Source organism: Mugil cephalus, chromosome 9 (genome assembly GCF_022458985.1).
Source record: "Mugil cephalus isolate CIBA_MC_2020 chromosome 9, CIBA_Mcephalus_1.1, whole genome shotgun sequence".
Taxonomy (NCBI): Eukaryota; Metazoa; Chordata; class Actinopteri; order Mugiliformes; family Mugilidae; genus Mugil; species Mugil cephalus.
In genome coordinates this window covers 13,616,997-13,639,367 of record NC_061778.1, presented here as the reverse complement: position 1 = coordinate 13,639,367, position 22,371 = coordinate 13,616,997, and the positions used below count along the sequence as shown (strand labels likewise).

The 22,371-nt window shown below is 41.7% G+C and overlaps 1 protein-coding gene across 2 annotated transcripts in view; it reads right to left on the bottom strand.

Annotated features, from left to right (window-relative positions):
- Window positions 1-22,371, bottom strand: part of grik4 (glutamate receptor, ionotropic, kainate 4) — a 280,111-nt gene that overhangs the window by 59,461 nt on the left and 198,279 nt on the right. For both annotated transcript variants that reach the window (XM_047594954.1, XM_047594955.1), the window contains 2 exons: window positions 20,092-20,270; window positions 17,353-17,406 (listed from right to left, as the gene is read on the bottom strand). In XM_047594954.1, the coding sequence (XP_047450910.1) occupies window positions 17,353-17,406; window positions 20,092-20,270 (233 nt within the window). The remainder of the gene's footprint in view (window positions 1-17,352; window positions 17,407-20,091; window positions 20,271-22,371) is intronic.

The window sequence follows — 22,371 nt, the reverse complement described above, 5'->3', positions numbered from 1 at the left end:
CTATAAAACAGGATAAATTAAGTAAATGTGGTTTAACAAGGAGTAAGATGAACATTTAAGCCACAAAGTTTATTTTTTTTGTCGTATTCTTGTTCTCACTTCTGTTTCACAGATTTACAGAGTATGAAAAGGCCAGAAAAGTCTGCACTGATTATACACAGCCTGTAATTTCTCAGTTCCTCCAGGCTCATCCTCAAATAATAATAAATAGTTTTAAAATGTATTTCTGTTTTGTATTGTTTGATTCGATGTATTTTGCTGTATATATCAGTAATTAAAATGTCATACTTTTTAAACAGGTTGAATTAATTGGCCAATAATACAACAGTTGCTAATATCTCATATTTTGTCTTTATTAAGATCGGATTCTGCAGGTAAGACTGCAATAGCGTGACTTGACTTGAAAAGTTGTGCTTTTGTCTGGAAGACCTGCGTGACATCTCAAGGATTCAACCAACTTTGATTTTACCAACAAATTCCTCCAAACAACTCTCTCTTCCTGTGGCTCCCTGCTCTTGCGTGTTGCTCCCCAAACTGTAGCCTACAGCAGTGGTGCGTCATCATAACCGTAATGACAGCTTTTTTTCCCCCAGAAAGTGCAACTTCCCAGTGTTCAGCCACACTTTGAATGTTTTCCATTGGTGAGTTACGGTAATTCTATTTATTTTTTTTTCTTAATGCGCAGGTGGATGTTCACGTCTAAAAGGGTTAACAGAAGTACATAGAGTGAGAAGTAGAGTAAGAGGAGGTTTATACATATGCAGACCCTGCGTAGAATCTGCGCAGAACCTGTAGCTAGGTGCACCTCCCCAGAAATATAACTACATGCTATAGCGACGCAGACCATAACTGTAATTGATGCGCTTGGTAGTAGCCTATTTTTTACTTTAGTATTTCTTGCTGCTTCTCCATCTCCACAATTTTTGAATTGATTGTTTTGGATCAATACAGAGGGAACACATTGAGAAAAGTTTAACTGAGGAGGTTCACAGATACAAACATTTGTATAACTAATCTAATCTTTGGTGAAATTTTGCTGAAATTTCAGTGAAAGTCTCGGTCGCCGTTGTTGAAAGTGAAACAGGAAGCAGAATCAAAAATTAGCCCGACTGGCAAAAAAAAAAACACAGCGCCGACTAGTGTTTGGGTGGCCTTTTTACAGGGTGAGTCACACTGATGAGTTACCGCAAGTTACCTCATCTATGTCCTACAGTACTCTAAAAGAGCCTCAGGATTCTCAAACAACCACAGTTCTTTCGCCCCCTGTTGACCATTAGAAATACTTCAGGTTTACACACTCTTCCTCACTGCCGTCACTTTCCCTGAATCGGAGGCTGCAGGATCTATGGCGCCAGTTCGGTGTCTGGTCCAACTTGCTGGCGCCTAACATTTCTTATCTGCTGCCTGGCATCGGGCTTCAAGGCAGGAAAAAGAAATGATGATTGATCAGACAGCTGAAGAGCTTAGCTGATTTAAAAGCTACCGAGGGAAACTGAAAAACTGGAAGATCAATAGTTGTGGGTTTGTCACGAAACATGGCCTCTTTCACATTGCAGTCATTTCAGCCGTTGTTAATATAAAGACGTTGAGTGCAGCTTTAAGGAGACATTTAAGGAGAGTTTCCACGGATGCAGCACGCTCAGATGTTAAACTCTTTATTTTCTGCTCCGTAAAATGTGCGATAAAGACAGAAACTGTCAGTGGTGATAATCATCGCTGACAATCTGGAAAAAAAAAAAAAAAAACTAAAAAAAACATCTCTGCTTCTTATCTGGCATCGCAGCAGGATGGTCCGACTCCGGCATCCTGTGACTGAGAAACATTTCTGTAAATTACATATTGATTTTCCTAATGATAAAGTGCAAATTAATGATTGCTCACTGATGATCTGTTGCACGGGAGGGAAAACTGGCCTGAGTTCGGTCTTCACCCCGTGATGAAATCCATTTCCAGTGGCAAACCGATTATTCTCTAATAGTTGGAATGTTCCTGCAGTGTTTATTGCAATAAGTCACTTTATGCTTGTATCAATTGCCACGTAAATACGGGCTGAGCTCTAAAGCTTCATGCAGCCTCTTAATTACGGTGTTCTCAGCGAGCGTGGGATGAGAGGAGAGGAGGAGGAGAGAGGGAGCTGTACCAAATGTCATGCCTACAGACTTATTATGAACCTGGGTTGTAATAGCAAAATTGGATAAATGATGTACTGAATTTTCTCTTTATGAGATTCAACACAGAGCAGCTGGACAAGACGACTGTAATTGCAGCTCGTCCAATTACTCACTAGTCACAGTCACACTTCACGGTGCTGAATGTGGACGAGACTCAAGTCGTTCCTCTTGCGGGGAGTACTAACCTGTCACTTGCATCATTTCTAGTGGCCACCTAGTTTAATTCACGGCGAGATGACCGTGGAATTAACACACCATACATCTTAGTGCAGAATGCCGGAGTTGATGCATTGGCTTTGTTTCAACGCATTTAATAGCTGCATACATCAAAACAATCTGGCAGCACTCCTGCAGAGTGTTGGATACAAATGAGCAATTTTGCTCCATTATTCATGGAATTATGTCTGACCTGCAACAGTAACAACCTATTTGTGAGGCAGGGACCTTATGCCCAGAATAATTCTTAGGCAAGCGGAGGCCAAAAAAACACCATGAATATTGCAGACAGTAGCATATGTTTGGAATTTGAAACAGTCCATCTTTTCCAGTAAGCTAAATCCCAAAAGGATTTCATGAAGGAAACAAGACGGAAGGAAGCACAAAATCATCTGAAATGTAAAAACGTGTCCTCAAATTACTCATGACTGCTTTGATTGCAAAGTTTCGCATTCCAAAGAGCAGATTATTTCTGCGAAACCTGTACCGGTTCCCGGACTTCAAAAGCTGGCGATTTGGCAGTGGGAGGCTGAAATACAGACACAGAGGTAAGGGTGGGGGGGTGGGAGGGGGCCACGAGAGGAGAGCAGAGGATAATGGAGATGAGACTCCATCTAAACTCTGTTCATCTCAGTGAAGCCCAGAGTGCCTCATATCGATCCGCTGAGTGTTTCTCATCACGACCAAGAAACCTCTCATCTCAGAGACTAGATGTTCCTTCTCTTTTAGGAGGACAGCAGGAAACTAATGCAAAATGTATAGTGTTCACGAGGCCCAATCCTTACGTATGGCTTCGTCAGTCACACTGATATCTGGTGGATCTTGTAGAATTTAATATCACACATTTCCGCAGGTGATTTTGAAAGGTTAATGCATATTTGGTGTGAAGGACGTGCAAAGGAAAAGTTTACAGTCTCTGATCAAAACAAACTTAAACCTCATTTAATCGATGCTGACTAGCCAAGGTGATGCGAGTCTTGCTGGCTCAGCTCTACAGCTTGTGAATTCACAGCGGTGGAGCTTCACTGTCGACTTTTGCACCAAAAAGATTCAGATTTAGTTTTGAACTGGCACTTTGTTTTCGTATCACAACAAACTGCCTGGCTTCAGCGCCGGGTTATTTTCCTCTGCAGTGCTTTATGTCTTTTACCTTGTTTACTGGAAGCTCATCGTGTTCCAGTAACTGTAAGTGTGAGCATTTTCCTAGTATTGTTTTTATAATGCTACTCCGAGCTCAGGCAAAAAAATTGCAGCGCCTTTAATTGGATCAGCAGGACAATTCGAATGGAAGCTGTTAAGGATACAGTACACACATGCATTACAAGTCGTCGCCAAAGAAAATGGAAGCCATCCAGTTTAGGAGGTGATACGCATGCTGTGATATCAATAGAGACGTGCTGAGCCGAATTCCCAAATCGTCTGCAGAGGACACGACTCCACCTCCGTCGAGGAACTTTTAGGTCGATGTTCATTGACCCGGAGCCTAAGTTAATAAATATTTGAATAAGGTTTAAACATTTTTATTGACTCAACAACAAACTTCACCTGCTTACGCAACAGGACATACAGAGACACCAAATTTGTTTTGACAATTCCTCGCTAATCCTGATTGGACCAGCTCAGCTTGATGGTGTGTACTGAACTTTGTGTCTGCACCAAATGATAATCAGAATACGATATCAGATCCACTGGTTAAAACACCAGAAAAGCTAATGGTTTTCTGGTGGGCGTGGAAATGTGTCATCAAGTACACAAGTCAAAGGCTGGAGAAACACATGCACTTTTTAAGTATTAGTTTTGAATAACTAGCACTTTTAAAATAACAATTATTGAACAAATCTGGGCACATGGAGTCACCGACCATTAACATCTTGACCTGTCTGTTTTTTTTTGTTTTTTTTTTAAATGGAGCAATAAAGTATTAAACAAAGAAAATTCTTATGTTCCTCAGACACACAGAAGCATCCGTGTCCTCCCACGCAGTAAACTTAACATTCTTTACATCCATTATGCGACGCTTACATAATGCCTTGTTACTTAAGTAGTGATCAAAGTGCTTCAAAATGTTTCCTGTTCAAACACAAACACATCGATGGAGACAGAGCTGCTAATTAAGGTGCTCACCTGCTGTTCCCGGAACAGTTTTGGATTCAATGAGGCCCTGAAAGTGGAGGGACTGGGAACTGAACTGCCAACCCCTGAGATCAGTGGACAACCTGCTCCAACACCTTCGTCCACATGGGCCTCCAAATCAGAGAGGAACTGATATTTTAGAAGCACAATAGAGAGAAATTTGCGCTCACCAGAGGGAGTCAGGGTCAGGCGTTGGCTAAATTTCATTTGAAGTGGTCACTTGTGGTGACTTCCTAACGGCCCCAAAGAAAGCTCATTATACAGAACAGGCTGGTTCAAGTTAGCCGAATGAGGAAAATGTGTAATGAAATAGAAACACAGCAGGAACAGAAAGAGCAAGAGGAAAGAAGTAGAATCAACTATGTTAATGATACGGAAAGGACCACGGGGGCAAGGTGGACACGTGACTGTGGCGGGAAGAAAGTTGAGGAAAGAAAGAAAGAAAGAAAGGAAGTCAGATATAAAGTCAGTGAACAATTTTAACTTTCCAAAACAGACCTTCCAGTAAGCTGTGACTCAAGCCTAGGGATTTGGAAGATAATAGGCTGTAATACAATTGTCAACACTGAGTCATTCAGACATGGGGCTCAGAGGGAGAGTTGCCGGTAATAGGGCTGACACAGAGTAATCAATACCACAGAACTCGCACATACCAAGGTCTGAGGCTGGGAGGTGGGACACCAAACCAAATAGTTTACTTTCATTTACACAAGCACCCTGCTACCGCCCGGCTAGTAAGTGCGGATAAAAATAGACCGGGGAACTTCGAGTTCAACGATTTTATGGTGAGCAAGACTGCTCGGGCTGTGTTTCAGCACTGCTGTGTTTTGGGTGAAAAAGCAGGGAGGTCTGGCTTACATATTAAACATGCAGGGTTGTTGGTAGTCCCCTAACACTTACACTTCACGGTGCTACACTTTCAGACTGCAGTCAAAGCGCTCAACACTTTTCAGCCGTCTTTCTCCCCCACATCTACCTTTCTTAAATCTGGTTCTCTTCATGAATCCCAATCCGTTTATTACGATTTCGACACGAACAGACCTCACGTCCCGACCTGTTAACCTTCAAAATTAGCCATGAATGATTAATGGGCGCCCTTCATGAATACGGATATACACTTCCAAGCATCTGTCATTCTTCTGTCTTTGTGAGCAAAGTCCGAGGGTGAAACTCAAAACGGGATTTTTGTGTCCAGTCTACCCGGCATGCAACTCATCTCCTCTCTACTTCTACTACCACCGTAGAGTACGCCGTAGACAGGTGGCCAGTCTATTCGCACTCACGCTCACACCTAGGGTCCATTTAGAATCTGCATGCAACTGTGTATTTATTTATTTTAAGAATTCAGGTAACTGATTATTGATATTTTCTCAGAGTGTAAACACATTCAGGGAACTGCAGGCCTAGGACTAAGTCGATACTCATATTTATTTTTTTGCTTTTTTGCCCAACCTGGAATACCAAACAATAAGTTCAATCAATAAAGAAAAGACGGCTGAGGCGGATACCTGCGTGCCTCGCCCAGTGCATCCCACAATACCAGCAATAATGGAATATAATTGCAAGCTTTTTATGTTCAATACCCGCACGTTTGCCTCAATAAACCAGGACACGAGAGTCCACAATCAACAGATGATGTTTTAATAAAGCAAATTGTTTTCAATGGTAATACAAAAAAAAAAAAAAAAAAGTATTACAACATGAATAACAATGAGAACGTTAATCAGCTGTGCCATCTGATGTGGTGCATAATAAACGGATTGGAAGCGTCAGCGATCTCATTCTCTCTCTACGTCTGCACATTCAAGCGTCAAATGGAAGCTACAGTATCAGCGGATCAAACAGAGGATCAGCTCCACCTCCTGGTATTACATGATACAGATATGAAAAAGAAACATAAATGTTGTAATGTGAGATGTCAGCAAATCATGCATGAGAGACGAAATTCCAACCTACATGGAAATTAATGTCCCCTCGGCTCTAATGAAGGTAACTGATGTTTCGACATTTGCTAGTTCACTAGTGGATGATGACCTTTTACAGTGAAATCCAGAGACGCGCCGTCTATCTTTCTCAACCTGTTTTCATCTCTGGCTGCCAAACAGCTTTAACACATGACATTTTCTCCCCAACTATTCACAGCACAGAATCACTGAAGCCTGGGTCCCTTTAATAATGGCTTTATTGGATAGTTAATGGTGCAGAGAGACTGCAGAGAATGAGGATGACTTCTTTAATCGAATATCATCTAAATCAAAAGCAGGGTGGCAGAGGTGCGGGTACACGTCTTACCCGACCAGCCACTCGTCTACAGAGGACACGCGCACCCTTGAAAATGTAACTGCCTCCAGTCTTTCTGGCCCTTCTCTTATTTCAGCACTTTCCACTGAGGACAAGCAACACCAGCGAGAATCAAAATTTGTCCTGACTGTAATCCTTTCTCAAAGTTTCTATCTTATTAGTTTTTTATGTGTATTTCTTCTTCTTTTTTTTCTGGTTCCTTTAAGTCATGGGTCTTCAACAGGGGGTCCGCGAAGGCACTACAGTGCGGGTCGCAAAAACTTTGGTTGATTGGACATTTTATATATATATATTCCATTTTCCCCCACAAATATAAATGTCTTTAATTACACATTAATGTGAAACCAATATATTTTAGTAAAGGGATAAATGCAGGCAAAAAACGTTATCTTTCCGTTAGCACACAGTAGGCCCCGCCCCTAACGCTGCTGAGCCAATCATGAGGCCGCATATTACACTATGACTCTGTCAGGTTCCCCGCAATTGGCCGAGATTCTATTTAGTCCCAAGGGGAAATCTCAGACACGCACTGCTATGTTTATGTCAGGTATGTGTATGTGGACGGCAGTTGGCCACCCTACTGTTGCACATAAAAAATATTTTATAAAAAAAAAATAATTAAAAAATTAAACCCATGTATTGTTTGAATAGCTTAATATTTAATGCAAAATGATAATAATAATAACGTATATTTAATATAGAACACATATAGGTAGGGGTTCCTACTTAAAACGTTAAAAACGTTGAAGACTCCTCTAATCAGTTGCTCTTGGGTTCTCTGTGAGTATTCATATGCTTGCTATAGGGTTCTTGGGATGGCTGTGTAGCAGACAGTTTTCTACTGAAATTGAATTGAATGTGGAGCATCATCAGAAACTTTTCTTGAGTTATGATTTCCTAATTCTTAGATATTACCTGTTTCCTTAGTTACATATGTAACTCTTGGTTCCCTGCCACACTCTTAGTTGCTGTAGGCTAATCTCCTGCCATATGCTCGCTCCTTAAGGAAGGGGACAGATGTGAGCGTTTCATTAACCTGTTTATTAAATTTTTTAACATTTCCAGTTTAACATAATTTGAGCAGTAACAATAATGGCGCCAACGTTTCCTTCAAGAAAACAAAATGGCCAAAAGACACATTGGATACAATGTCTACAATGTGAATTAATTTCAGCCACAATGAAATGTATTCTGTCAAGGTTTCCGGTGTTAATGGCAAGTACATAATTGCTCTCTGCAGCACCAATTCAATAAATGTGATTCTTTTTAAATTGGAGATGGCATGTTAGCATTACAAATGAGCAGCAAGGCGACAACATTTTGGTGACATACACTTGCCTTGACATAATAATGACACAGTTTATATTCTGGCTGGATGCAGCTCTGTGTTGTCACCGTCCACGTAGCCTATTACCTTTTCTATTACTCAGTTGATTGATTCTCAAACTCTGTGTCTAAACAGGGAAATATGAACTTTACATAAGCCGTGGAGGGGAATTAATTAAATCCCAATCATTTTCACAGTCACAGTGGCTGCCCTCTAAAGCAGTTTGACTGACAAGATTTATTTTTTAATTTTTTTATTTAGTTTTGGAGGAGGGGGTGGGTTGTAAATCTTCTGTACCACAGCACACACAGGAGATGGAGGGCGAAGAAGATGTGAAGTAGCTTTTTTCTTTCCTCCTTTTTTTTTTATAGCAATGTTTCCTCCATTCATTCGCATTCACAGATATGAGACAAGATTTTTTTTTTTTTTTTTTTTTTTGCCAGAACAATAAACTTGTGAAATTGAATCCTGTATCACCTCAACTATATTGTTATCAAGGCCAGACACACCCAGAGATGGAGGCAAAATGAGAAACACTCAGAGAAAAGGAAAAAGAGATGGGATGCAGGATGCAGGAAGCAGGTTTGGACAGCGAGGAAAGAGGTGACGTTACAAGGACAAACAGAAACCATCTCTTCCTCACTACTCTCGGCAAAATTTACAAAATTACACAATAAGAGACTGCGAGAGAGGTCAGGGAGGCGGGCATACATGTCCTCTGTTCTTTAGCAGGACATTCAGTCAGGAAACATTTAATCATTTGACAGTGTTGGGAGGAATAATTAGAGGCACGGAGCATGTCGAGCCCAGAACCCCAGCTGGCCGAGAACAAATGGCGGGGAGCACTTCATAGTCTGGGAAAGAAAAGGGATTAACTCGTGAATAACAGCCTCAGCCGTGCTTCAGAGGTAAAACCTAACTACCCTCATCAGCCCAACAGACAAACCTTCCAATTAGCTCTTCAACCAATATGACAGATGAAAAAAAAAAAAAAAAAAAAAAATGTGTGCACATGCAGCCTGTTTTTATATCACTCCTGTCGGTTTATGACAGCGACAGCACAAGGCAAAAATTACACAGCTTATTTCCTGGAGGCAGATATACAGGCAGGAGATAAGCGGGGCCAAGATGTTAGAGCTGCACGTATGTGTGAGGGGACGGCATGTTTTGTGGGCGAACTTGCTCCTGAGTTTATTTATTTGAGTTTATCATTCGTGTGTGTGTGTGTGCGTGTGTGTGACAGTCGCGAAGTGTTGGCAGCTTTTCGGCTGCGGATGCATGACAATGACTGTGGTGACAAGAGGGATCATGGGTGTGTGGAGGGGAAATGGAACATGAAGAACAAAACAAACAGGCGGAGGGGTACGTGGGGGGTCTGAACCAGTGCCCCCCCCCCCCTCCACACACACACACACACACACACACACACACACACACACACACCCCTTTGCAGAGAGGCATAATATGTCAGCCGGCTACGTGTGTCAAAGCGTGTCCTGATGTATGTGGGGGGGTACGCGAGAGAGAAAGAGCCTGCGCGCTTGCATGGAGACGCAAACTGACATCACAGAGTGAAAGTGTGTCACGCGAGGCGGCGCCAGGCCCGATCCTGCACTCATCTAACCTTCAAATGACATTAGGCATCCTGACAACATATGATGAGTCAGTCCCAACGCGATGTGATTTATTCAGTCTCACAGAGTAGCTTGGATCGCGGGGGTACAAATCACTTCCACGGTAGCCGTGGAGCAGGGGCTGACAAAAGTAGGTGTGCCGACGCGGACGCGCATCCATCAGACAGGCGCGCCGGCGTGCGTGAGTCTCGCTTCAAGTTAAAGCCGAACGGAGCGCCGTCGCTCCCGTGAAAAACAAAAGTTGTCGTTTTCACACAGAGAAACGGCAGAAGCCTCAGGGAGCTCTTCAGTTTTTTTTTTCTGTGAATCTTGTTTTGGTTTTAATCTCTCCACTCTCTGTGACCCAAGGGCCAAGATTTCTATTAGATTTTCACAATTAAAGCCCAGGATATTAACAGCTGGTATTAAGTGGACTTAATGGGAAGAGGGGAAAATAAAGCGCCGCCGAGAGCTTTATCAAATGAAATAAAGGAAACAATGTTTGATGCGATCGGCGCGACGCCCGCGCTCCTTTTCCACTTCATCACCTGCATGTCTAATTCCGATTAGCACCATCAGCTAAAGGGAATTCGTGCTTTTAGATTAAGCATAACATTAACTAGGACCTGCACCTCTGAAATCACAGAGCAGAATTAATATAGTGAGAAGCACACTGGATATTTCCGAGGCCATTACCAGGTGCTTCTATGTAAATTGTATGGCTTTTAATACAGAGATTGAGAAGAGAGAACTTGATCCACTGAAGATCTCTGGCTCTAATGACAGTCAGTGAACGGTCACAGACGTATTCTCCATAGGGACCTGAGTAATAAATAGACTATTGCCATTTATGAGTAAAAACGCAAACACACTCAACATCGTCAAAACAACTCACTTAAATATGATGCGCTTGAACTGTGTGTTGCACGGTTTAAAACATCAGACAGAATTCGCTAGAAGGCAGCGCAATAATTCTGCTCGGTGATGATGGGAGGAGAAGAAAGATCCCTCCTTCTTTCCCCGGCTCCTCAAACTGGATTATTAAGATCAACATGCAGCCGAATAAACCAAATAAAGACAAAATGAAGACTGAAAACAGTCAGATCCATAAGTGCGCCTGACAAAAACCCCGACTTGTGATGGGTAGCTGCGTGAGGACGTTGATGAGCGTCTCGAGATGAAACAGATTAGGCAGGGGAGCGGCGTGGCAGATCGTTAGTCAGGGGTGTCAGGACCACATACAAATGAAGTGTCAGCAGAGGAGGGAGACAGAAGCAGGGGGTGGTTGGACAAAATAGGGGGGAGAAAAATAAAAAATAAAATAGGAATTGCAATGGTTAGACACATAGTAACAGTAAAACAATTTAACATGCAACTTTAAACTACTGATGGAGTATAATGTTCGCAAATAGGATTAACTGATGTTGACACATAATAATTAATCTTACGTGTCTTCTTGAGAAAACCTCATATTTAGCATCTCTTTCAACAACGCCGCATGCTTCATTACCTGCTTCCATTCTTATAAAGGTGCACTGCATGTCATTTTTATGTGATAGATAATAGAGTTAATATGACAGCAGTTTGTGTAGGCATGTACACTCACCGGCCACTTTATTAGGTACACCTTACTAGTAAAACGTTGCCTTCAGAACTGCCTTAATTCTTTGTGTCATACTTTCAACGAGGTGTTGGAAACATTCCTCAGAGATTTTGGTCCATATTGACATGACAGCATCACACAGTTGCTGCAGATTTGTCGGCTGCACATCTACGATATGAATCTCCCGTTCCACCACATCCCAAAGGTGACTGTGGAAGCCACATTCAAAGTCACTTAAATCTCCTTTCTTCCTCATTCTGATGCTCGGTTTGAACTTCAGCAAATTGTCATGATCACCTCTACATGACTAAAATGCACTGAATTGCAGCCATGTGATTGGCTGATTAACTATTTGTGTTAACAAGCAATTGAACGGGTGTACCTAATAAAATGGCCAGTGAGTGCATATTCTGGGCAGAGTCCGTGTCCTGCAGTAGGCGTCGCATTTTTTTATGAAGCAGACAGGTTTTTGACATGTTTTCCCTTGTATGCAGAGATTTCTGATATTTTGCGAGAGCACTATAATTATCTTCCTCAGACTTTGAAATCTCATTTATTTTCCCTTCACTGGCCAGGAGAGCTGGCCAAGACAGACAGAGACAAGGATGACATTCAGTACATATCTCGTACCACAATCAAACTTCACACTGCATATTTAGTTTTGTTGCGTGCTGTGCACTCCAGTGTGTCTGTGCACTTTATTTTGGCATCTATAGTTTAGGACGTTTGTGTGTTTCAACACATTCACTTGTCAGTTTGTGTATATTTAACGCATGCCTACAGTCTTTAAGCGCTTTCAGCCACGGAAAAGACACAACCATGGTAACACATGTTTGTCCACACTGTCTACTTTCATTTTGAGAGTGCGACCCTTTCTCTGAATGCAGATTTTTGTTTATTATACTGTATATTAAAGCATCAGAACCCTTCCTTGAACACTCCCTAAGGTCTACTTCATTCTACCCGACCTCCACAGAAGATCACCCACAATCCACACAACCTTAGTTGGATTCATACGTCTCATTCTGCCACAATGTTCTCTGCCCAACGTCTAGTTGTTGCAGCTACTCTGTCTCGATCACTACCACCATTTAAAGCTTTAGTACACTGGGAAGCAGAGAGAGATTAACCTGACACTGATCATCTTGACGTTCATTTAGCCACAGCTTTAACCTTTCAATGTTGCGACCCAGCAGGAAAATGTTGAGCACTTAACGGCGCCTCTTGTGTAGTTGGTGCGTGATTGCAGTGGGTAACCTCTGCTAACCAGGATTTGTTTCTTAAAGTAAGAGAGCGGAGACCTTCTCTAAAAGACTCATGTATAAAACCGTGTGATCAGTTTAGAGGCCATATCGTGCATGCTAATAGAAGCTGGTCCCAAATTAACATTAACCACACACGGTATCTGTTTTACCCAAATTAACACAACGCTGCAGACACTCAGGTGAACTCTCACTTGTTCAGTCACGCAATTAAATCCAAACCAAAAACTCCTGACAGCAGCTGATGTGGAGTATAATTTCTTTTGATCGTAATGCACAGTAAACATAAAGCTTAAACATTAGATATAATCAGTGACTCTAACGTGATCTTCAGCTTTCCATCTCGCATTCATTAGGTGCCATAAAAAGGTGAAACTTCCTGCCCACAAAGACATATTTAAATTGGTGCAAGAAACTAGAAAACATCTATTCTGGTAATGAGATTCCGCGATAGTCTCAGAATAGTTTCAATTATTAAAAGAGTTCAGAGTTCACAGCCATGGAAGCTAGGAAAGAATTATCATGAGGTTTAAAAATGGCAGCACTAGAAAATACATTTAAGACAAAAACAGCAGTCACTGTTACTAGGAATAATAAACAATTTAAAATATGTGGGGCATGTGAAGCTTCTTTTGATCATGTTTATCACCTAGAAATGTTGCCAAAATTCCTATTACCCAGCAAAATTACTCCTCGGGAGAAGTAAAGTAATCTTCAGGTCACAGGTCTCCGAATGTAAAAGGAGTCTCAGGGAGGAAGGTGAGGCTGTAAGTGATAACCTCTGAACAGACTTCAGAAATCTTATTCGCTCCTTGACGTGATGGAAACACTGGGACAGGAACACCAGTTAGGAGTAGGCACACACACACACGCATGTGTGCGCACGCGCCCGTGAACTGACAAGTGCACACAGAAAGATTAGTGCTCGTACAACCGCCGCCTTTATCATCTATCTGCTCTGCTTCTCGTATGTGGCTGAAGAATAACTCAGTCAGAAGGAAGCCCCAAGGCAGAGAGAAGGCATTTAAAAAAAAAAAAAAAAAAAAAAAAAAGATTACTTCAATCAAATTATATCAAAGCTGAAATTAAATTGAACGAGTAATACACGAAAAAGGTCATTTGTGCATTCAGAAGAAGTCTCTGTCTGTGGCTGTTTTCTGACATGCCCCCCCCAACCCCCCCCCACCCCCCAGGGTACACTTAGGCAGCTAAATATAGACTGCAGTCGGAGTCTAAGTCATCACGTCACATCTAAGTCATCTGTCACTCGACACACTTTCTCTTTCAGATTTATTTTCATCTCTCTTTTGGGAAAATATTATTTAAGGCGAACTGGCATCTACCATCAATTGCTATGAGGCTTTGAAACCTTTTTTTCTTTTTTAATCGGAATTAGATTAAAGATCGATTACTTCGATTATCTCATCTAAAGTCATGTTTTGTCAGCCTTATGCATCATCCTCTGCTGCCTGACAATATGACCATTTTTCAGTCCTCTCTGAGCTTTGTTATTATCTCAGACATGTCTGAACTAATTTGCCAGCCCCCGACTCGCCTCGCCCATGCGCTAGCTTCTCTTCTCAAAGCTGTGACATTTACTTTGGAAAGGTCTGGGACTTTCGGGGAAGTAGCGTTCATTAGGGGCTGCTAAAAAACTTCAGCAGTGAATTAATGACATTAGTCTCCTTTCAACAAATTTCAAGTAATGCTTCTTATCTTATCTAGACAAATGAAGCAGCCAATCATCCGCCCAGTTCCCAGGCTGACAGATATTAATGTAATGTCAACAGGATTTTTAAAAAATATTGTTTCTTATCCTGGAAAAGAACCAGGAAGTTTCACTTTAACTTTGGCTCACTTTGGCTAAATCCTTACTATGAACATAGCGGACTAGTCAAACTTTGGATTTCTCCAGATGCTAAACATGTGGGAGTTTGTGAGAGTGATACTTGGTGTTTGTCTGCTTTAACGGATGCATGGCATGTTCAGATGACTACAAAGAATGGAAAAACACAAATCTGTGAATAAGGTCAACACGGCATTTCACATTAAATAACATTCATATAAGAAAATCCACTGTTGGAAGCCTGTGCTGTATGTACACGGATAAAGCATAACATTATGACCACCTTCCTAATATTGTGTAAGTCTCACTTTAATGGCCTTCTGAAGGTGTCCTGTGGATGTTGTTAGTCTGGTCTTTGGGTCCTATGGGTTGAGAGGGGGAGGCCTCTGTTGATCAGGCTTGGTCCAGTGCCCCACGGATACTTGATCGGTTTGGGATCTAGTGTGGCCAGGTCAACACCTTGTGCTGTTTTTCTGCTTTTTTTTGTGTGTGTGTTGTTCCTAAACCATTTCAGTGTGTGTGTCTGTGTCACATCACCCACACAAATGCTGAGACCAATCTACAAGGACAGAGTCTCGGGCAAACCAGAGTTTGTTAAACCAAACACTTACTCAATGGCTCAATCTAGGTACCCTAATCATCTCTGCGCGAGGAGAACATCCCGCTTTGCACCAAATGTTCTGAGGTGTGTTAAACTGTTTTGAACAAATGACCAACGCTATCATTTTGTCTGGACATGACAGCCTCATGAAATGGCAGTGCACTTTAATAAGGGGATGGAAAAGCGATCCAAGCATTCAATGTATTATTGCCATGTTCAGAGATGTACTTTCACGGTGAGATAACACGGAAAATGGGGGAACAATGAAGCGAACTGTGAACATAATGAAACTTGTTCCTGTCCTCTTTTGTGTCTGTGTGCATGTATATATTTTTTTTTTGTATTTGTGAGAGCTGGACATGCATCACAAGCGGCAGAAGCATTTAAAAATACAATAAATATGATGAATCACTTATTACGACAGCTAAGGAGACAAAAGTGCCTCCGTTTATTTGTAATTTTTTTTATACATACAGCTTCTGGATTACACCTCAGGCTGCCCGGGGCAACCTTCTGACCATTTTTAATGATGTTAGCTAAATAACCGATGGCGTCAATGAGCTGCATCTAGATTTTCAAGACAACCGTGGTAATAATGGTTGTGGGGGTGGCGGGGGTGGCGGGGGGGGGTTATGGGGCCATCATCTCGCATCCAAATCTGCGCGCTTTGTTGTGCCCTCCAGCACATCTGCACAGCAACACCAGAGTAACGTGATGAGGGAGATTATTTAGGTGTGGAGACAAAGGAAAAAACAAGCAGGTTGAAGAAAGTGAGAAAAGAAAAGAGCTGCACAACAAGAGAACTGACTGTGTCAAGGACTGTGGAGGAAAATATGAAGATGGCAGCAGCCCACTCTTAATGAGTCATAAATCAGCTTGATATGAATCATCTCTACAGCGCTATTAGAGCAAAGTGTTTTGAACCTCATTAATTTCCATTAGGGAGCAGCTAGCTGCTAAGTTTACTGTAGCATCAAATTTTCTCTGAGCTGCTATCTTTATGATCCAACAATAACTCTCACAGATCCCTTTGCCACTATGTGACTTACACCATTATTCTCAGGTTTGGGGTCAGTCACTTCTCAACAGTGACTTTTAAAAAAAAAAAAAAAAAAAAAAAAGTAAACAAGAGGGAGATCTCTTTCCCAGGTGTTAAGAGGTCAACAATCCTCAGACTTTGCACATACGGAATAATATGCAAAAGAATAAACCATCATGAAACCAACTGATAAACTTCCACTGAAAGATTTTAACATGCAGCGAATCCTGCAGAGGAAACCCTTGAGTATACCAACTGGAAATGAAGTATTAAAGAAGTGCCTAATGATTCAGCTGGTGGCCTGCTACTGCTTTCAAAGCAACTTTGCAAAGATGCATTTCCTTCAGCTGCCTCCTCAGCTCTTTCTCTGTTTGCCTCCGTCACCACTTTTGAGGACATTGTCATTGTAAACAAGAAGCAGCACCCGCTGCGACGCATCATTTATGAAGCTACATTAAGTTTACATTAAGAAACTGTAAACTCCTCTGTGAATAATGCAATGTGGCAAAATCAAATTTTTGTGGTATATTTGCGAGTAATTATTTGTTTTTTTCTTTCTTTATGAAGATATGAAAACGGACATGGCTTCTGCCTACACCTGTTATTCAGTTCCATTAAACTGTATATTTTCTATAATGTATGTATGTGGAAATGGATGGTGTACTGAAAATAAAATAATCTAATGTCAATACAAACCAGTCTGTGAGCACAAATACTTCATTAAGACAGAAAGAAAGAAATGTCAAGAGGAAGAACATGCAGAGCTCTTCTCATCTCATTCACTAACAGAAATGGATGCTGACTCTTGGGAGGATGACTTCATCGTCCATTCAGTAGGAGCTTGGCCGGATTTCCACAATCGCAAATTATCAGAAAAAATGGCAGCAGAAACATCATCTACAGTCATATTTGTAGAAGGAATTAGAAAAATTATAATAATTTATTTGTTTCTTGAAGAAGTCCGCTTCATCTGATGTGCGGAGTGAAAGAAGCCAGCCTGTCCGCTACACTTCTACACCTCTAATTTACAGTCTGATGAAATGAGGAAGAAAATAAACTGTGCAGCTATACAGATATAATGAGGTGTGCTCTGCCCGTTCAATCAATCATTCAAGTGAGGGGTACTAATTAAATTGTGCTATTTTGATACAGTACATGACCACAGCATTAGCGTGCTGATGTGCTCCCGTAGGTGTGAAATGTACTTTTTCAAAGCCCACACCTCGTTCCGTTTCCTTACCAGAGACGTGAAGATGTAAGTGTAGTAGACAGACAGCATCCCCAGCTCTGACGCCTGCGGAGAAACAGAAGAGAAAGGCAAGAGGGGGAGATAAGGAATAATGTAAGGCGAAGAAAGTACATAAACCACAATAGAGACTTTTGAGGATTGGACTGAGAAAAAAAGGTCTCAAGTTGGAGGTCGAAGAAACACGGGAGAAAACAAACAAAGAGAAAGTGGAGAACAAACGGGGGGAGAGAGGAGTTGGGAGGTCAGCGATTCAGTGCAACTCTAGCTCCACGGCAACCAGATCAAATCCACATCTTGATAAGACCAGACACAGTCTTATCTGACGAAGGCTCTCAATGGAGCAATTAATTTCAGCGGCACATTAGTATGCCGCTCGACGCTCTGTCTTACAATTTGATTAAATCAAAGTCAGAGTGAGGAGCAGTTGTGAAGGACAGGGTGAACTTTTCATAGTTTCATTTTATGAAAGCCATTATCAAAAAAGAAAATCATGCAATCAATCCCCCCTTTTTCCAAAAAAAAAAGTTATTTCTTTTCCACATACTAACATTTACCCTGGAGTCAAATTCTTTATGTAAATGAATCAAGCCTCGGTCTCAGAGAGTTTTATTTTTCCGTACTGGTTTGTAGTGAAATGGATATTATAATAACAATATATCAAACAGCCTCCACACTGACAGTACATTTCTCAGGCTGTGTATCACCAGAAATAAGTTATTTAGCTGTCACGCATGCAAAAAAGTTTTGTGGGTATTTGTTCGATATCATGAACGTAGGTGAGTCACCGGTTTAATATTAAAGTAAAATGATATATAGAAGCATCAATAATAAACCGCTAAGAAGTAGGAAAGTGATAATTATCTCATACCAAAAACACCTTGCGCAATTAAACTCCAAATAACCAACATGTCTTCATGAGGCGTCCTGTACCGAGTATATTTAGCACCGTTTCACTCTGAAACTACTTTAAGCTTCTCTGTGTCATGTAATTACAGGATTAGAAAAGTTGTTTGTTAGCATTTGGCCTAAGGTTACACACAGCAAGTAGAGTAAAATGTTATGACACAAGGCGGTAGAGCTTTTCCTCTCCTTACGCGGGAAACAGAAAGGAGTATGTGAAGGGCTGCTCCTCGTGGGCCTTTAATACTACCAAACAGAAACTCATGTTACACGGCCTAAAACGCTTTTTCTCACATTTCACTCACAATGCCATCTGATGAAAAGTCCTTTTGGTCTCCGTTCTCTGAATTTGGAATAAGCTGCCCCTTTCTGCTGTTGATCTCCTCGTTGTTTTAACACAGCTTTTGGTCAGGGTGCGCACGGGTCATGCTGCCCCCTATATACTGGACTCACTATCTAACCCACGCTGCGTCTGTACAGCTGTGCACAATAGCGGAAGCCTGAGTGAATGAGATTACATTCAGAATGCTAACGCTGCTGACCTAAACCCCTCCGAATCCTAAAACCTCAGAGACGGAGACCTTTGTCTGCAGAGGGGTTTGATGTAAGATGTAAACAGACAAATAAGGGGGAAACATCTCGCATGACAAAGGACGATTCAGTCCCTCCAAACAAGCTAGGCGCTCTTATCATCATCTGAGACTGGCAAATATGCCGGTGCGCAGCTTTGATATGTTTGGCAACTACGCACTCGGCATGAGAGGTGGGACTGCCAACTTTCTACCGCCCTGCTGCAGGATTCTCCCTTAAAAGACAGAGTAACACATAACGAAGACAACATAGTGAGCCACAGAGGCGGCGTACAAGACCACATGGTGGGGGAGTCGTGAAGAAACACAGTGAAATCTTCTCAGAAGAACACAGAGAGAATAGAGAGCGAGAACAGAGAGCAACTCCATATTGAAACTGAAGAGGCAGACGGGGGAAGGAGAGGAGCGGAGAAAGAAAGACATCCCAGTGTGGTCTCCTGCTGCTCCCTGGCCCAGGGTTGCCGGTGTTGCTATGGTGACTGGATGACCACCGATGGCAGCCTGAAAACTTGATTGAGATCAAACGCTACTGACGTAAAGGAGAAAGAGGTGGAAGGCAAGAGGAACATCTCCTTCTCCTCCTCCTCCACTCTCACCATCCATCCACCGTCTTAAAGAAATAATGAGGTGCGTATTAATTACTAAAAGACCATATGTCGCCACCAGACACCCTCATTGTCTCAGCTCCCACAATGACCTTAACTGATACCGACGAGGCTTTTTGTCATTCACGTCCAATCTAGAGGTATTATGTTGGAGTCCGAGCGTCCACGATAATTACTGGTACGTGACGTTATCGAAGGAAGCACAAAGAGACCACACCGCGACGCCACTGACAGAAAGAGTGCACACTAACGTCACGAGGAAGTTCCTTTGTCTCTGACAAGATGACCTTCACAGCTTTGCATATTACATTTATAAATGTATTCTATGTATGAGTGAGAGAAGGACCCAGACAAAAGGGACTGTATATTAAATTTGCTTCAAATTGAAAAAATAAAATAAAATTAGACTATGTTATGTTGAGTCAAAATTTCTGATTAAAAACATGGATTAAAGTGGTGAAACGGTCATTTTTAAATCTCTTGTGTCACATGGATATATAGGTATCTTCAACAACTTCAAGTCTTCACTCATACAATGACTTTTAAACGCTTAGTATCATAAATGTGGATTGGGATTATGCTCTGATTGCAGGCACATAATAAAGTCCTCAGACTATCACTTGAACCGTACTGACCCGTTCCAGAATCATATGAGACATGGTGGCGTTGGCATCCACGATAATAGTGGCGGTCTTGTCATCTCGAATCTCCTTGAGGAGCGGGGTCGGGTCCTGGCTGTCATCAAGCATGCGCACAGATAGCGTCTCCTTGGAGATGAGGAACTGCCTGAGGAGCTGCTCCAAGTTCAATAAGCCTGCCGGGAAAACACACAGAGAGCTACTCGTAAGGGAAGGGAAGACTACCCCGTGGAGATGAAGCGTTTTTAAAGAAAATACAGTCAGGCACATTTAGGGAGAGATTAATGAAATTAATTAGCGTTCCTTGCACTCAGATATAAACAACGGTTTGTGATTTGTTTTCCCGACAACAACAATGGCTCCATACGCGTTTTCAGTGCAGAACAAATTGACAGATTATTTTTAATTGCAATTACTGTAAAGCTATCAAACACCATGCGAAGTTTCAGCAACTTCCCTCGTACTCTGTCCCATCGTTTCAGACCATATGAGTCCAGTTGGGTATGTGGGATTTGCCCTAATTAAAGCATAGCCGACTTAATCACAGAGCTCCCAGCAGCATTTTACCTGTTACTTCGCATCCGTGTATTAACAGACCCTGAGAGGTTATGGGCTAATTTTCCATAATGGGGTTTAAACTAATTTGTGAGGTGCGTTACAGTGAGAAAAGCACGACCTGAATGAATATAAGAGCCCTAGGTGTGGCGGTGCAGTTTGGTGTTCCTGACATTAAATTTTTTACTTCTGCCATCTGTGCGGTGTTTTTGTGCCAGGCACGGATGTGAAGGAGGGGACCAATGGGCGTTCAGATGAAGCAACACAAGGTGAGTTGTTGGAATTTTGATGAACAACGTGCCTTACGGTTCGAACCAAGGTCTCAAAATCACATCTGGGCTTCACTGTCGATAAAAAAAAGGTAAATGTTAAATATTTGGATCAAATGTGCACCAATAGACGTTTGCAGATTTTTTCAATAGATTTCAGTTTTGTCCTTCAAGGTAGGGAATAATTCACCATTTCATGAAAGAATTTAACGTGACAGATATCTGGAGGAAAACTACTCAGAGTGACTTAAAAGTTTTCATGCTACTCCAGAACACATTCATCTTACTCGTGTAAGGATTTCTTTGTGATCTGATCCGTGCAAATTCGAAGTGCAGAAGTCTTCTCCCGACACAGTTCTAATCTCAGACCATGCACCAGAGTCCTTAGGGCGCCAGGACTTCAAATCACGGAGGTGGCATTTAAAGTGAAAATGGTTGGATGATCCAGACTTTGTAATTTTCTTGGAAGCTAAATAAGCTCTTACTTTGAAACAAATACAGTGGAAACCTCAGTGTCGTGCAACAGGCGAGCTGGAAGCATGATAAAGCATGATAAACGCCTTTAAAAAGGAAGATTTTAAAGGCGTTTATCATGGAACCAAATACCATAATTGGTGGTGAAGCTGAGCAGACATGCCAGAGGTAAAATACAACGGAAGAAAATGCGAAGACGCAAAGATCAGGTTTTCATCTTGGCCCACTGGCATCAAAAGCAGTAACAGACATTTTGATTCTTAAACAAACATCCTGTCATAGGAAAGAAACACCTGCAAAGAGCAAAAAGCTCATCACATCCTCCAAAACCACCAAGGAGATACCACTGTAGACCCAAATGAATTAAATGAAACATTCATGAAAGCTTTCTTACACTCAAATGCTCTGGGCTTATTTAGAAAAAGACATAACAAATGTGTAGAACAAGTTATGATAGAAAAGTAAGAAAAATACTTGGGCCCAGTGACTCAAACAATTTAATCCACAGCAGAAATGTCTTCCATTATTCCAGAGGGTTTTTAAACATACTCAATAAAGCAAAGACTGCTCCAGATACTTCTGACTGGACACAGAAAGAACCTTTGACAGAGATGAATGGGCCTGGTATTTGAAATTCTCCAGTGTTTTGACCCAAGAGGGATAATTTGCAAATAGATAAGTCTGCTCTAAGATCCACTAAGCTCCAGGTTGCGTTTGTCACTGTTGTGCTTACCCCCCCCTCCCAGTTCAGAGGCTGTTGAAGTGGGGGTCAGGCCCTCCTACTGGGGCGTACACCCACGGCAGAGTGTGAGGAGGACCCAGGGAAAAATTGAATGAATAAGATTTTTGTTGGTGAAAAAAAAACACAGGGGAGTTAATTGGTACTATCGTACCCAAATTTAACTTTCATCCTATTTTTATTAGTTGATATTAGTTAGTATCATTGTTAATAACTGATTAAAAAATGTGGGTTGGGTGT